Source organism: Cavia porcellus, unplaced genomic scaffold, assembly GCF_034190915.1.
Source record: "Cavia porcellus strain 051 isolate PalLab524CR breed Dunkin Hartley unplaced genomic scaffold, mCavPor4.1 scaffold_25, whole genome shotgun sequence".
Classification (NCBI taxonomy): Eukaryota; Metazoa; Chordata; class Mammalia; order Rodentia; family Caviidae; genus Cavia; species Cavia porcellus.
Genome location: NW_026947508.1, coordinates 28,913,854 through 28,930,777, shown reverse-complemented (window position 1 = coordinate 28,930,777; position 16,924 = coordinate 28,913,854). Strand labels below are relative to the sequence as shown.

The following is a 16,924-nucleotide window of genomic DNA, read 5'->3' as shown; positions in this document are numbered from 1 at the left end:
GGCTGAGTTCATTCAGTGAGCCACGCCCTGTTGAGCAGGTGTGCAAAGCTTGGTCCTAATGGCCTCAATCACCCTGTGTGTTTCACCCTTTCTCTTGGCCCAGAAATCCAAGATCTCCACCTTCGAGAAGATGTGGGCCTTCATGAGCAGCAAGCCCTCGGCACTGGTGAAGAACAACGAGGAGGGCATCCAGCGGACCCTGACGGCCGATTATGCGCTGCTCATGGAATCCACCACCATCGAGTACATCACCCAGAGAAACTGCAACCTCACCCAGATCGGGGGTCTCATCGACTCCAAGGGCTATGGCATCGGCACGCCCATGGGTGAGCTAGGGCACAGGGCGGAGGGGAGGGCAAGGCCCCCACGGCTGCTCACAAACATGATCCTTGCACTGACCCCAGGAAGGTGACATGACCTCAGCCCAGGAGCAGAGAGGCAGAGCCACATACCTGTGAAGGCCAGCTCTGCCCTGAGCAGTGGGAAGCAGGACTCACCACGTGGGGTTGTCAGTTCCCAGAGGTCATCGATGTCTTCCCTGTTCCTTCCTCTGATGACACAGCAGAGATGCCTTCTAGGAATCCATGCCAGTGGATACTCAGGGGTTTACACCATCCACCCAGTTGCCTTATGTAAAGTTAAAGAGGGACCTCAGTGGTAGGGTCCCTCTTGTAAACAGCTCATTGAGAGAGCTAGTGATGGTGACTGACTCCAACTAAAGCTTTGATGGGGGTCAAATAAATGATACTGACACCCAGGGCTCCCCTCTCCCCTTGCCAGGCTCCCCATACCGGGACAAGATCACCATTGCCATCCTGCAGCTGCAGGAGGAGGACAAGCTGCACATCATGAAGGAGAAGTGGTGGCGGGGCAGCGGGTGTCCCGAGGAGGAAAACAAAGAAGCCAGCGCCCTAGGCATCCAGAAGATTGGTGGCATCTTCATCGTCCTGGCCGCCGGCCTGGTCCTGTCTGTGCTGGTGGCTGTGGGAGAGTTTGTGTACAAGCTCCGCAAAACAGCAGAGCGAGAGCAGGTGAGCCCTTGGCTGGCCCTAGAGGCGCTGAGAGGGAGATGCTGTTCTTCTGCTAGCACTGGGCCCACCATGGTCTCATCCACCCTCATAAGAGTCCATCTTGCATCCAATGCACTGGGACATCCTGACGCTCTGTTTTGTCTTGATCCAGCACAATTTCCATTGTTTTTACTCGAACCCAGGGCATAGCACCATCACCACTGGGACGGACCATGCCTTCCCACCTCCACACTTTCCTGCTGCTATCTCCTGGTTGCGCAGAAGCCTGTGGCTTGTTTGAAACTTAATTCAAACCATTATCAGTTTGCTGCATAAAACCCTCTGGGGTAATTGTTGAAGCTAGGAGATGGTGGCAAATCATTCATTATACTGTTCTCTCCACTTTTGCATATACTTGGAAATTTCCATAACCAAAAGTTTTAAAAGGAAGAGTTTTAAGGGCTGGCCTAAGTGTGCAGATAGGGGAACTCGATTCTACTAGTCTGATTAATTCAAGCCTGGTTGGGCAGTGGTTCTGGGTCCCTGGAGCAAATGAGAACCACAGGGAGAGAGTTTTAAAGTGCTAATGCCCTGGCCTTGCTCCCAGAGACTGCATTTTAATTGGCTCATGGCAGAGTCCAGCACTGGTGTTTTCATAAAGCTAAAGGACAACTTAAACATGTAGCTGGGCTGAGGCCTCTGGGCTGGGAAATCAGCTCTCATGGAGAAGTTTAAGGGGATCTAGATCCAGGTGGGGGGATCACCCACACAGCAATTACTGCAGAGAGCTTATATAGCCTTCAAAAAGGGAAATGGACCCATCCTCAGCCACGTAAATTAACAAAGTGGAGGGGAAGGACAACATCAGATATTCAAGTTAGCCTGGGTGTGGGGAAAGAGATACTTCCTGAACTGCTGAACTCTAAACAGGTACATTTCTGTAGCGAAACTCCACAGGATATTCGCTATTTTTGTTGTTGTTGTTGCTGTTGTTTATTTATTTATTTTCAGGAGATTTTTGGTTTTTTGAGGCACGATCTCACTCTGCAGTTCAGGCTGACCTTGAGCTCACTGTGTAGCCCAGGCTGGCCTCAAACTCTCAGTGATCCTCCTGCCTCAGCCACCACACTCGGTGAGATGTTCAGTCTTTTAACACAGCGCACACATTTTGACCAATTGCTGCTTTTAGAAATGCACAAAATGGAAGCGATCAAGGATATGTGCAGTTGTGTTGACTGATGTTTTTGGAAGTATCGATTATAACAGGAAAAAATAGAGAAATAGCAACAATATGAAATGGCTAAAAAATATATCAAAAAGAACAGGCATACTATTTAGGAATTCCTGTTAAGATTGGACTAGGCTCCAAACTGCACCTGAAACTCTAGGGACCCAGTCCTGGCCTGTTCAGGCCTCACCCTTCCAGTCCTTCCCACCCTGACCACGCATTCCATACACACTCAACTCCCTTTTAGTCCCCAGGACACCAACACGTTTCCGCCCCGGGCCTTCACTATCCTTTTCCTCCTACCTGGAATGCTCTTCCTTCACGGTACCATATGCTTGGCACCATCTGATCACTAACGTTTCAGTTTACACATCACCTCCTCAAGTAGCCTTCCCTACATGTCCCCGTCCCCACCGACTTCATCCTATTTCACTGCTCATACCAGCAATCCACTATCGAAACTACTTACCTGATCAATGTCTTTGTCTGTTTCTTTCCCGTGGTGACACCACAAACTCTCTGACAGCTGGGACATTGTCTGTGTTCTCTCCTGTCATGTGCCTAACACCGAGAATAGTACCTGGCATATAGTAGAGTCTCAGTAAATATTTGCAGAATGAAGAAAGACATTTCAAAGAAGGGTGATAGTCTGCAGTTTAGTAGCTAAGGAATGGGAGATCTAGAGATGTCACAACTGGTAAGATTCAGAGCCAGAATTTAACCCCAAGTCTCTGTTCTCCTACACCCCACAACCAGTATGCAACTGGTCCTAGTGCTAATGCCCTGGCTTCACTGGGTAAACTGAGGCATGAGACCACCACTGACTTACATACAAGCCTCAGGACAGCCACTGGTGGTTGTTGTCAGAGAAGCCACTGCCACCAAATACATGTAGCAATACTGCACTTTTGTTGTCCCTCTTTGGCTGTCTGCAAGGATGTAGTCAGGAGAAGGACACTGCCACACAACAGCCCTCCAGGGAGCTGCCTCCCAGTTGTCTACCGTGGCAAACTTTGCCAGTGCTGGACTTTCCTGAGTGGGAGAGCAGTGATTCTCCCTTTGATGGGAAGCCCTGCCGGAAAGAAGGTCACCCACATTTATGTACATCTAATGCTAGGACTGGGCTCATGGGAGTGAACCTGGCTGGTCCCTGCCACTAGGATTTAAGGGAGGAAAATCAGATTTTAATGTGCATCCTCATCAGAGTCTCAGCGTACTCATCTGTGAAATGACACATGTTCTGCTATCTTACTCTTCAAACAAGAAGTGGGTCTGCATAGACCACTGTATAAATGAATCATCTTGCAGGAGGCAGAAGGCTGGTGGGGCAAAGTGGAGAAAGAAGGGGTCACCTGAGGACAACCTCTGGGAGGAAGGGGAGGAGGTTGCTAGAGCTGTGGAACCAGGCCTCACTGGTGAATCCTGCTCTTTTCCCCCAGCGTTCCTTCTGCAGCACCGTGGCTGATGAGATTCGTTTCTCCCTCACCTGCCAACGTCGGGTCAAGCACAAGCCACAGGCTCCCATGATGGTCAAGACTGACGCTGTCATCAACATGCACACATTCAATGATCGCCGGCTTCCAGGCAAGGACAGCATGACCTGCAGCACATCGTTAGCCCCCGTGTTCCCCTAGGCACAGGTTGGGTGGGGACAACAGGCCTGTGGCAAGGCAGAGGAGAGCAAAGGAGACCGGATGGAACACTCAGTCCTCACACTGGGCTTGGGGACCAGAGCAGCTGCCTGCATGCTGTGCCGGAAACCCTCTGCCCTCATCTACCAGGAAACCAGCAGGCCCTTAGGCCCCTTCTTGGGCTACATTCTCCTCCTGTCTCTTCTATGGGTTTCTAAAGCTGCCAGCCAAGATAGCCAAGGCCAAAGGAAGCACATCCCTCTCTCAGGCCAGACTTACCCATCCCAGTCCCTGTACTCTCCTCTACAGTCAGGAGTTTCTGCCATGGCCCAACAGAGGCTACAGAACAATGAAGACACTTAGACTGCCACTTCTTTCTCAAGAGCCCAGGCCCCTGGGCTCTTGACCGTGAGTCCAGGGACACAAACCTTGGCGCCTTACAGATGTTACAATGTGGCCGCCAGTGGGAGCCAAGGGACGCCAACAGCCCCTTGGCAAAATCAATGGCAGAATGGAAAGGAGAAGTTTGGGGATGAGAAGAGAATGCACGGGTAGAAGCCACCATTTTGGATTCCTGTGCACAACATCTCAATGGTTGCCGCTTCTTGAGAAGGTCTCCAGGAATACATATGGTATAGTGGTCACAGCAAATACTTCTCCACTTCTGTCCAGAGGAGAGAGGATGCCTAAATCTCTCACAAATGATACCCAGTGACTCAGCTGATGTTCAAAAGGCCAGAAGATGAACAGTGGATTCCATGAAAATCCCACAGGCTTTTAGGCCAATGGACCTCACTTTGTTGGTTAGCAAGCTGTTTACTAAGCCCTGTTGGCATTTGGGAACCTGGGCTCTGTGCCATCTACTCACTGGCACCTTCCTATACTTGGCCAGTTGAATTCAGCCTCCCTCTGTCATCTTGCAAAGAGAAGAGTAGCCTCAGTTGAAGTGAGAAAATCAAGTCACTTTTCCTGGAAAGAGACAGTGTCCTGTGTGTTCTTTGGGTAGGAAGAGTCAGAGGGATCCAAAGAACTCCAGGCCTCCTGGACCTGCCAAACTTAAAGATGCTCCCTGGAAAAAAATGTATGTTTTCAGTAGTAGGATATCATAGCTACAGGGACTCAAAGGGAGAGAGAAGCTGCCTCCTGGAGGATTAACCAAAGACCCAACACAGAGATATAAGGTTATCTTGATCCTTTGTCTCTTATCTGAAGCAGTTACAACCTTGGGGGAGACAGCAAAGGAGAGGAGTGGTAGCCAGTGGAGGATCAGCAAGGGTATGGACCGGATGATCTGTGGTTCCAGCTTGCTGTGAATATTTCAGAATCTGGGACTTTAAGATTCTTTCAAAAAAGAATGAGAAATGAAGGGTTAGGCAAAAAGTGTCCTTAAAGAGAGCACAGTGGGGCCCACAGGCCTTCATGGCCTGGGATAGAAACTAGACTCTGCACAGAGGAAGGAGAGTTGGAAATTCTGAACAGAAAACCAGGGGACCAGCCACCCCTCACACCTAATACTGTTCCTAATACTGCTAGCGGAGGTGGCTGCGCTCAACTAGGAAGAGCTAAATTTCCATCTCAAGGGGTCTTCTCAGCAGTGAGGGGAAGGAGCCTCTCTAGAAAAGCAAAGACCGACCTGGTGAGGTCCTCCAAACTGTGAGCTACAAGACTCCACCCACTGGTCCCCCAAATGACAGCAGCTCTGATTGGCTGTCTACACTGGAGCATGGGGAAGAGGACTAGACATATAGTAGAGCCCCAAATATGGAATGGTAGGAAAAGCCATGCTAGTGTGAGCTTTGGGAGGTTGTGAGCACATGTATGTTTGCGGTATGAGCTTTGGGGACTGGGGGTGAAGAACAGATTTGGCCGTATGACATAGTCCAGGACATGCAATAACAGGGGATCCTTTGGGACCTGGTATCTGTATGTGAATGTGTATATGTGAGTGAATTAGGGACGAGGGAGACAAATCTGGACCAGCAACAGAGCCCTATGTATGTAAAAACAGGAGAAGCCATGTCAGGGTTCTGGTGAGAGAGAGTGTATGTGCTTATGCATGTGTGTGTGTGTGTGTGTGTGTGTGTGTGTGTGTGTGTACCTGTGCTAACCAGCAGAGGACTGAGGGCAGGAAACCCTTGCAGTGGAGCCAAATGAGTGCAAAAGGAGAAGCCATGTTGTTAAGGGGTCTGTGTGTGAGTTTGAAAAGACTCGAGTGTCCAACAGAGAGCAGGGGGAGGACACACAATGCCTATTGATGTAAGGAGCCCTGTAGATGGAAGGTTGGAGTGTGTGTGTGTGAGTGTGAGTGTGCTCATACCCATGTGTGGCCACACACACACATATGTCCCAGCTCATAACAGGAGCAAGACAGACAATCAATCAGGCAGGCTGTGCATCAGGTTCTGCACTCTTGTCATGGTAGGGGTTGTGTGTCACACATTGTGGAGGTCGTACACTTGGGAAGATGGCCGAGGCGCTCCATCCTTCTGTGACTCAAAGCTGCTAACTCCTTTGCTGTAGTTGGAGTGTCCTGTCTGAGGAGCAAACTTTTTCTTTTACCATTCCTAACAATAGAATTCTAGTGAAAGTCTTTACCAGTTGCTCTCACCAACCACAGACATCAACCACTGTCTTACATTGTCTAGTACAATTTCATAGCACACACCCATAACCACACTCATGTTACGCACACATGTGCTTTTGTGCATGACACTATATGGATGTGTCGTGTTCTTCTGAGGCTATGCACTGTACAGATTGTTATGGGAGGGAAAAAAGAAAGTTTCTGGGGCAGAAAACTTCTTCATCAAAGGAATGAAGAATGTTGGACAAGCGGAGGTGCCATTCCATTAGGGGAATTCCCCCTGAAGGTACTGGCACAGTTTTTGTACTCCTGAACAGAAGTGGGATGATGTGCTATCTGATCTCCATTCCATTCGAGCCTTATATCTGGAGGTGTGGCTAATGCTCAACCTCTGGCTGATGTCCTACATCCTAGAGACCAGCCCAGTGTGTGGAGTACAGTGGAGATCACCCTGCCTGTGTCTGAACTGTGACTCTCCCTGGGTGCTGAAGCTGACACCCCATCTGTGAAACAGGAATGGAGGGTGGAGTACGGAGGGAGGTGTTCCTGGAAAGGAAGGTCACTCATCATTAAGTTGAGGCTGCCCCGCTGCCAGGAGGGTGTAGCTGTGCTGGAGCCAGGGCACATGTGTGTGTGCACAGCACAGAGGTGCCAAGGAGTGAAAGGAAGCACAAAGCTGGCTTGGATGGAGCAGAAGATGAAATGTACCTGACAGGTGCCTGATTGTCCCTGTGTGGTCCCTCGGGACAGCCTGAGCAGAAGTGCTTCCCTCCCCCTCGATGCCACCCTGACCAAACTAAGCAGCAATGAGGAGGGAAGCACCCTCATTCCTCTCACCAAGGCTCTGGGACCTCTGGACACTGAGTCCCTCTTCTGTCTCTCCCTTGACCTGATGGTGACTTCTCTGCTGCAGACAGATAAGAAAACCCAAATGAAGGCTCTGTCTGTGTCCAGCAGACCCACTCTACATGTGTTCTGTAAGAGGGAAAGTTCCCCCTTGGCCAATGAGCTTGAGGGGTGGGAGGGCTGCCTCTTCTCAGTCCAGACTCTGCTGCCTCAGCCAGAAAAGCACAGCTGGCTCCTGTTGGCACCAGCCCAGGATAGATGAAAGGTCCAGGCAAGCTGGATGTTGCTCCCTCTCCATAAAGTCTGGGAAAACAGAAGTCAAACCCAGGCCTGCATTCTCTAAGAGCACCCTCCAGCCTTCCCTTTCAGGGTGTTGCTGGGGGTGGGGGAATACAGCAGTCACTCAGCATGAAGAGGATCCTACTCCAAGCCATTTCCTGATGTGTGCGCAAGCATCTGAGAACAAGCTAATGTCTGGAAGGGTCCAGAGTGAATACTCATCTGGAAAGAGAGGACCTAACAAAATAGACAGCTGTTTTGAATTTAACACCTGATACCAGCCCAACACCAGGGGCAGATACAAGAAATGGGCCAGCTCCATGGATGGACTCTAGATGGACACATCTGGAAGTCTTAAGTTAGCAAGACACATCTGGAATGAGCTCAGCTGCTTACCACATTTGGAGGGTCCTGCCCTCTATCTCCACACCAATTGGAATCAAGCTCTCATTTTGGTGCTGGGTTTGCCCTGGAGTTAAAATTTTCAGAGTTGAGGTGGTACATGAAGTCACAAAACTGTTTTAGGTAGAAAGTTAATGTTCTATACAATATATATATATGAATGTAAATATATATATATATATGCTGTATATATTATATATATGCACAGTGTATATATGACCCATAGCCCATGTGTATACAACCCTTCCCCACACATCTGCACACAGAGTGTACAGAACCCAGCCAGTGTGGGTGGGGACTAGGTGACAGATGGGAGCTATGGCAACAAGTTCTGGGACAAAGTTTGCATCACCCTTGGGAATTGGGCAGGCCCTGCATCCAGCAGCACTCTAGACCTTGACGAAGAGGACAGTACTGCAAAGCTGGACAGGACGTGGGGGCAGGGAATGGCCATGGGACCTTGTCCCACCTGGGAGTCCATTTGGCAAGATGCCTGGATATGTCTAAGAAGCAGTGTCACACTAGTACCTGGCCCCTGTGCCATCATCACATTCGTGTTCTGGGGCCATTAACAGGGAGTAGAAGAGCTGGGACAGAGGAGGCCTTCCCCTAGGCCTGCTGTCACACCTCCTTCCAATCACTGATGGGTGTCAGGCTCTACCTGTAACCCTCTATGGGAGCAGAGGTCTCAGACTGTCACCCCACACAGAGGCGCCTACAGCTCACAGCTGGAAGAGATGGTGTTTGAAGAGAAAGGCCTGAGGGCCTTGTCAGAATGCCATGCTTCATCCTGATGCCCGGGTTACCAGTCCTGCTTTCTAGGACAGAGGGCCTCAAAGCACCCCAGTTTGTCTCAATTTTACAGATCAAAACCCTGAGGCCCCTCAAGAGCTGGAAGCACCCATTGACTCAGTCAAAGGCTAGACAAGAATCTGTCCCAGCTCAGACACCCTCACCAGTTAGTTCCATTTAATGAAGGAACCAGAGAATTGAGAGGCAAGAAGGCAGTCATGCCTCAGCAGGGCCTGACGCCATCTGATTGCCCTTCCCCCTAAGCAGGGGAGCTGCAGAGAGCCCCCAGCAGGCTGCATGCTTCTGCCTCTGCTCTGCCTCATGTGGATCCGTCTGTTTTCTGCAATCCCAGTCCTTTTACCTGTTCATGGTTCTGAGCATCTCTGGAGTGTGCGGGGAGAACAAAAGGTCTAGACCAGGCTTCACTTCCGCACAGGTCACAGCCTACCCTCTGCTTCAGCCCCAAGCACTTAAGCGGTCAGTCTCTGGGGCCTGGCCAAGTGCATCTGAATCCAGCCCCTAAATAGGGTCCTTTCCTGGCTCCACAGAGACCAGAGGTTCTGGGGGCCCTCATGCCACTGTGTTCTGAAACCCCAGCCCATCTCTATCTGGGCAGACTTTCTGGTTGGGTCTCTGTGATGGGGATCTCAGTTTCCAACCCTGGGACTGAGCCCCAGACAGCACCATGGGCCTCCCAGAGCCCTGGCCTGTCCCACTACCCGGACCAGAGTGCCTGGACACCTCCCACTCCCATTCAACTTGGTTCCCACACACTGGTCGCTGGGCCATTCAGGGGATGCCCTTTGTGGACATGCAGAATTTCTATGAATATAGTTTTTTGTAAACATTTTGTAACAATTTGGGTTTCATAGTAACTGTGTTACTTGCCAATCATTCTAGGCTGATGTAAATAAATTTCCAAACAAATCCGATTATTTTCCTTTTTAAGACACTGTGATATATCAAAGTGCACAGTTTGCTGTATGAAGTAATATGGTTTTAAATTTTAAATAAAGAAATGTTTCTAGAAAACAAGATCCCCTTGAGCTATGCCTTCTGTTTCTCTTCTCTCCTTAGAACCTAACACCTTTTGCTGTCTTCCCCAGGGATGACAGTGCCCAGGGTTGCCCAGGATTATGGGTACTCAGCTAATTCCAATTCAAATATGGAGGCTGCAGTATCTGGCCTTGAAACTGCCTGGCCTTTGTCTTCCCCACTTAAGCACGTTGCTGTCCAACTCATCTCCCTTGGAGAGTGGCCCTGTTCTTCAGCAACTCTGTCCCTTTAGTGAAGTCCAATGGACATCACAGCCCAGCTGGGACCATCAGAAATCTTACCTCAATGGATTACTGTCTGGAGATGCAAATAGCACCTGTCAATTAGAGTTCAAGCTGGGCTGCTTTAAGTGGGAGAGATTGAATACAAGGGTTTATGACACCAGTGGAGAGGATGATAGAGAGAGGCCAGCCACTGAACCTGGCCCAAGAGCTGCGAGGGAGAGACACGCCGTGGAGTTGCAATCCAGGATTCCCAGAATCTGGATCAAGCAGCTGCTGCCATCACCGGCCCTGTCATACTTGCTTCTCATCATCCAGGCTAGTGGAGACAGAGAGGGGAGACCCTCATGCTCCCATGGCAAAAACAGCCCCAAAGGGAACAGGGAGGTGGGCTCTGTGTTGCCTCCACCTCCAAATCTCTTATGGAAGAAGAGGGTTTCCTTATTTAAACTAACTTAGCCTTAATGGGATAATTTGTTAAAACTGAGTCTGGCCAGGCAAGGACTCTGCCACAGCCAAGGCCTCTTTCAACGAATCAGGAAGTTGGGGCTCCAATCAGACCACAATACTTCTGGAGAAGGTGGTGGGGAGGTGCCAAGAAAAACCCCCACCCTGGCCAAGTGCAACTAGCGTGGAGATTTCCCTTCGAACTGAGAGAACAGCTTCCTTGTCCAGTACTTTATCATGATTATTGTTATTTCTGCATCCAAGAGCATCACTGCAGAACTCTAGTGGTTTGGGGAGGGTGGGACAAGATAGATCTGAAGCAGATTCTAGTTGGGGTCTTTTGTGGCCTATCTGTGGGGAATCCCACCCCCAGAGGAGTCTCCTTTCTTTTGACTTTGGTCCCCTCAGCTCATTCAGAGCACTGAGGTCAAAAACAGATTGAGTTGGGTCCAAACCCCACAGGTCCCCACTGCCTTCTAGATCAAGGACCTGCTATCTCTATAGCGATTTCTGGTGGCATCCAGGACCAGAAGACACGTTTCAAACCCTGTCCACCACCTTGATTCAAGCAGGTGACTTGGATAATTCACAAGCCTTGGTCGATTCACCTGTGCAGGGATGTTACCCACGTGAGCTGCCTTAGAGCAGGGATTCACATGACAATAAAAGCAAAGATTCCGGGGAAAGCACTTGTTAAATGGGAGGCATCACAGGCCTTGCTGTGTGTGAGGGCCCCTTCCTGCTGCTCAGCAGGCTCTCCTCCCTCCCTTCTTTCTCTACCCCACAGCCTTCCCAATAGCAAGCCAGGGAGCAAGAGGAGGTCAGGGCTGGGTACTCAGGCTGCAGACTGCTATTGCAAGAACCAGTCTGGGCTAGGATTCCACCTCCCCTGGGGCCTTCATGGCACTTCCTTGGGAAACAGAAGCTGGCTGTTTAAGAAGCATCTGTCATTATGGAAACAAAGTTGCCAGGCCATTTTTTCTTTTACTATTTTTACTGCAGTTTCATTATCTTATGCAAATGAGGCTGCTGATGAAGTCTTTCTGCAGGGTGGCCCATGCTGGGACCAGCTCCACCGAGGGGATTTATTGCCTGCTTCGGCCTCCAGACAGAATCTAGGATGAGGGGGCCCCATGGAGATTGCTTCCAGAGCATTGGCCTCAGCCTGGAACCATCAGCTTCCCTCCACACAAGCCCCAAGGTCCTGCCTGAGCACCAGAGTGCCCTGTCCTTTATCTCCAAAGGCCTGTCAGTCAGCCCAACATGGCTCAGAGCTCTGCCCTCAATTCTCCAGTAGCTGGAATTCCTTGGGACTGAGTTGCTAATGCCCAGCAGGATATAAGGGAAATGAAATACATTAGATATTTCATCCACAGTGGGCCCCAGAATGCTAAATGAAGGTGCAGTTGGATCCCTTCTTCCCAGAATAGACCCCTGCTTGAAGGCCTCAAATACAAGATGAGAGTAGAAGAGTGCGAATGTGAGGCACCAATGGAAAGTCAGTCAATGAGACCATTTGCTGCATGGGTGACTGAGCCTCAGTCCACAGGCAACTCTGGGAACCAGTGTAGGTCCGCCATATGGTGAGGGAGCCGGAATGTGTCCTAAGTCCTAGAGCTGATCCCAGAGGTCAACCCAGACACTTCTGGCATGCTGTGGTGCCAAAGTGGGCCCTTGACCAGGACAAAGCCTCGGGCAGAGCAGCACACACGGCAGCACTGAGAAAGCAGGGTGATCTGCACAGACACAGTGAAGGCGGAAGAATTAAAGACACTGACAACATTGGCTGTGACCCGATTACAGATGAAAAACTGAGTCTCAGAAAAACCAACTAACTTACTTAAGGTCCAGTGAGTAAGAACAGGACAGAGAACAATCTAGGGCCTTCTGCCTCCTCGATTCAAGAAGCAAATAGTGTTCACTACCTCCTGATCCTCTGTGCATTGCTTGTAGCTTGGGGTCCTGGGACCCCAGGGTCCCAGAGTTCCAGGGTCCCTGCCCAGTCCTTCACATGCTTCTTTCTGCAGCTCCGACCTCTCGGATACCCCCAACCCCAGGTTGTCTTTTCCAGGTTGTCTCCCAAGCCATTTTCTCCCAGAATAAAGTATATTGGCAAAGAACACACCAGCCCCTCCCAAGCCAACTCAGCAGCTCCAGGATGCAGAGGGATTTTCCTCCAAGTGGCTACAGCTTCTATCCATTAGTACTGGCCCAAATCTTTCACCTTCAGTTTGCTATGAAGATCAGCCCTCTTCTATATTAGTTAGTTTTTTATTACCATAACAAAAAACCCAAGCCGGGCTAACTTTATAAAGAAAAGAGGTTCACTTAGTTCACAGAAGATTGAGGTCAGGGTAATGTGTCTGCACTGGCTCAGTTCCGTAAGGACTCCTCAGTTGCATCACATCATGATGCATGGGAGTGCTCATAGAGCAAGTGATCACATCTTACTTAAATCAGGACAGCTCCACATTTCCCAGGGCTTGGCCAGCAGTGAGATTAAAGAAGTGAAAAGCCTGAATTTTCCAAGTCCCACTCACCTGTGAGTAAGGATGAGTTCATTCCAATGCCACTGGCTTTGTGCCCTCACATAATCCAGACCTCCAGCTCCTGCAAGCTGTAAGGGAGAGGCCCACTACTCTTCTGTCTAAGGACTGAAGGTCTCAGAGCTCCCAGTGCTCAGCTCGTTCTTTCCCAGGACTGTCATTAATTACAAAATAGCTGGCAGCTAGTGGATGACAACTGCATGCCTGGCACTGTGCATGGCTCCCTGTATGTCCCCTCTTCCAAGATTCTCGCCACAATCCTGTGATGCAGGATATGCCATCCCCATATTGGTGTTATAGGAATTGAGGCTGAGAGAAGAGCAATTACTCACCTACAAGCACCCAGGAAGCAGCAGAATGTGGCCTCCAGTTTGAGACCTCTGTTCTACAGATTTGGTAAAGGAGAGAATGAATAAATGAAGCAGTGAATCAGAAAACAGGTAATGTCAGTGCTGTTTACAGACACTGGGGAGCTTCTATGCTGATAGGGGGAAAAACACACACACACCCAAACTTGATTGGGCCAAAAATGAGAATTACTAATTACAGTCACTCATGGGAACGACCTACCATTTATGCCTAATTGCAGTGCAGGCCAATAACAATTATACACATCAATAAATGTGTCAGATTAACTTAGTTGTAAGTTTTATTTGATCACAACGCTAAACCCTGTTGGTGGTTGCTCAGGCTTGGGAGCTCTTGTGGTCCTCCTGCCTGGTGCTCTTGGTCACTTCCAGCTAAACCAGGAGGACCATCATGCTAGAAAAGAAGCGGGAAGACACGAGAGGAAGGAAATGTCCCCTTCTTCCTTTGCCGCAGTGCCTGCCCTGGCAAGCTTGGGGAAGAGCAGCTTGGCAGGGGGTCTTTGCAGGGCGTACAGGATGCGTCTCAAGTCTCCCCTCCCTTCCTCAATGCCAAAGGCAGCTTCCTAATTAGAACATCCATAACCCTCAGCATCTGCTCCAAGAGAATTCAGCTGCTCTGAAATGGAGAAGTCCATTAACTTTATTGCACAAAACGTCGGACGTGCTTTTAGACAGAGAATCTCTGCCAAGTGAGATAAACTGCTTGGACCTGCCAGAGGATGGGCCAGAACTCCCTGCAGTCCTCAGTTGGGTCCTGGAACTCACTCCTCTCTCTATTCAAGCTCCAGGAGGTACTGTGTCACCCTGGGAGTCTGCAGTCAGAAGCAGCAGGTGATTTTCAAAAGCAGGTGCAGCCCAAACACTCAGCCTGAAGTGTGTAAGCCTGAAGCCTGTTGGATATCAGCACTACAACACCACCTGACTGCAAAAATGCACTGAGATTCCTTCCCATAGTTGGGCAGGAATTACATCAGCAGGACTTCAAGAAGTTGCTGTCACCAGAAGCAGCAGCATAAAGTGACTGAAAATAGGCTTTGGAATCAGATGCTCCTGGGGCTGAGTCTCAGCTTTCTTTGCCACTTAGGAGCTTCCATGTGAACTTGGATAAGGAGTTTAACATCCTGAGGGTATTCTATGAAATGGGTTAACATCCACCTCCAGGAGGGTTAAACACAGTGATGCCTGGAATCTTTAGCACACACCTGAAATGGAGCTGTCTAAATGACAGCAGCCCTTCTAAGTGTCCAGCATAGAAACTGAGGGGAGGAGTAGCTACATGGTGCTGGGGAGAGTGAGCCCCCAGCTTGGAGTCACAGTCCTGTTTGCAGTCTCTGCCCTACCACATGACTTAATTCCTGAGGCCTTCATTTTCTCATCTGTAAAATGGGGTTGATATTCCCTGGCCTCTTCTCCTCACAGAAGAATCAAGAAGACCTGGGAATGCTGGGAGGCACTGAAGGAATGACTTTCTAATGAGCAGCATTACTGCTCCAGTTCCTAAGGTTGGCAACCTACCCGCTACTGACCCCTGGTATATGCCAGGCCCATGCTGGCTGCTGACTGGTCTGTCCCATCTCTGCAGCCTGGAATTCATGTCTGCCTGAGCTCCCGACCCAACCCTCCCACTTCTTCAGGGTGAGTCCTGATCCCCACAGAGAGCATCCACAGACTCACCCCCTGATGGATTGCTCCCCAGGTGGGCTCACCAGGCCTCTTTCTCGGACCCAGATTCCTTCTTTTTACGAATAATTAGTAGAAACACTCAGAGTGGGAGGTGGCAGCCAGAGCAATCGACCCCGGTGATTTCCGAGCCTTGGGGAGAGCCCTATTTCGCTCCAATCCGGGTGCTGTAAATTCCCATCAAGCTAAGAAAATATAGTGCAATTTAGAAACACTGATACGGCAATAAAACACAGATCTCCGGCAAATGGAATTCAGCAACATCTAAAAATGGAACCATACATTATTGGGCCTGTGAACTCCCTCTGGGGACGTGACGCTGGGAGAGGTTGGGGGAGCTTTATGTTCAAGTGGATCTTTCTTTTCTGGATGAAGACAGGGCCAACCGCAGCCAGCCTCAGTATCCCTCTCAGGTAGTACTCCCTCCCCCCATCCAGACAAAGGTTCAAGGAGGGCTCCCCTGTGCAGAGGACCTACCCTCTGTTGCCCAGGGACTGCTGGAGGGAGCATTTCCAAAGGGTTAGGGAGGGCAGAGAGGAACTTGCTATGCGCCATTAAGTTTCTCCTTCGAGGAAATGCAATTTTTTTATTTATCAGATGAAGATACAGCAGTCGACTTATTTAAGGTCTTTGCTGGAAAAGTAGTAAATGTTGGATTTGATCTCTTGTCCCTTTGCCATTTTCTAGTCTGTATGCTGTCTTTTGTCCAGCTCAGGACTCAGTCCTTTGCTCTGTAAATTTAAATAGTGTTGCTCACTGCTTTCTGGGAAGCAACCTGACCACCATCCCCAAACCAGTTCATCTGTGTCTCAGCCTGCTCACATCGCCCCATCTGTAAGCCTGAAACAGGAAGAGGTGCCCTTCTGCCCTTCAGGGAAGGAGGGAGCAGCAGGGGGACTTGCGAGGGCAAGCCCACAACCCCCCAAACCCAATGCCTTTACTTCTAAATGTTTTCAGCCTGTGGTTAAACCCATAGATGTGGACTCCTGGGTGAGGAGGGCTGACTATAACTGTCACATCGTAGGTCTCCTAGAAACAGTAGTTGCATCAGTCAGGATAGGGTGGGCTATGTTGGGACAACAACCAACCCCAGGGGCTTGGTAGCTTAGTGCAGCAGACCTTACATCTCATGCACATGGATTTCTCTGGGGGGTCTGGTAACCCACTAGGGCAATTGTTCTCCATGTAGGCCAATTCCATGGTAGAGCTGACCCTATGATTCATGGCAAGGCCTTCTCTATTATCACTGGGGTTGAAGGATAAACAAGCCAAAGAATCATATAAGTGCTTCTTCCTGCTTTGGCCTATAGGCGACACACCATCCTTCCACCCACATCTCAGAGACCAGAGGTGAATTTCAGCTGCAGGTACAACTAGGAGCAAGAGAAGGCCGGCTATTGGTGAGCACTAGCAGACACCTCCTCTGCACATATTGGCATTGGTCCCTCTTGGTACTCATATCTGCTTCCCTCTCTGAGACCCAGAACCCATTCACATCCTGCCCCAAATTTCTACATCTATCTTTCATTTCTGCCTTGCATTCTTTCAAAGCACAGCAAAGGAAATGCCAGCCACTTGTGTCCTTGGCTTTTTGAAACCATCCCACATGCAGACATCAGCCCCTTTCTTCAGACTAAAGAGCTATCCTCAATCTGGAGAAAATCTCAAATTCAGGCCTTTAGATTCTTTGCAATTATGACTCTGAGTGTCCCGAATAAGTGTATGTGGTCTTTAGAAGATCCACAATAATGGTAGTGTCATCAAGACCTCGGTAGGAGAAGCTAAGACTCTCCCAAGCAAGATGCAATTTACAATCCGGTCAGAGATTTCCAGC

At 49.7% G+C, this 16,924-nt stretch overlaps 1 protein-coding gene across 1 annotated transcript in view; it reads left to right on the top strand.

The window, feature by feature from the left end:
- Grik3 (glutamate ionotropic receptor kainate type subunit 3) overlaps positions 1-9,809 on the top strand; it is a 207,202-nt gene extending 197,393 nt beyond the window's left edge. The window contains exons 14-16 of the mRNA XM_063236091.1: positions 104-326; positions 781-1,031; positions 3,678-9,809. Of these exons, the coding sequence (XP_063092161.1) occupies positions 104-326; positions 781-1,031; positions 3,678-3,872 (669 nt within the window). The 3' untranslated portion in view covers positions 3,873-9,809. The remainder of the gene's footprint in view (positions 1-103; positions 327-780; positions 1,032-3,677) is intronic.
- Positions 9,810-16,924: the final 7,115 nt, after the last annotated feature.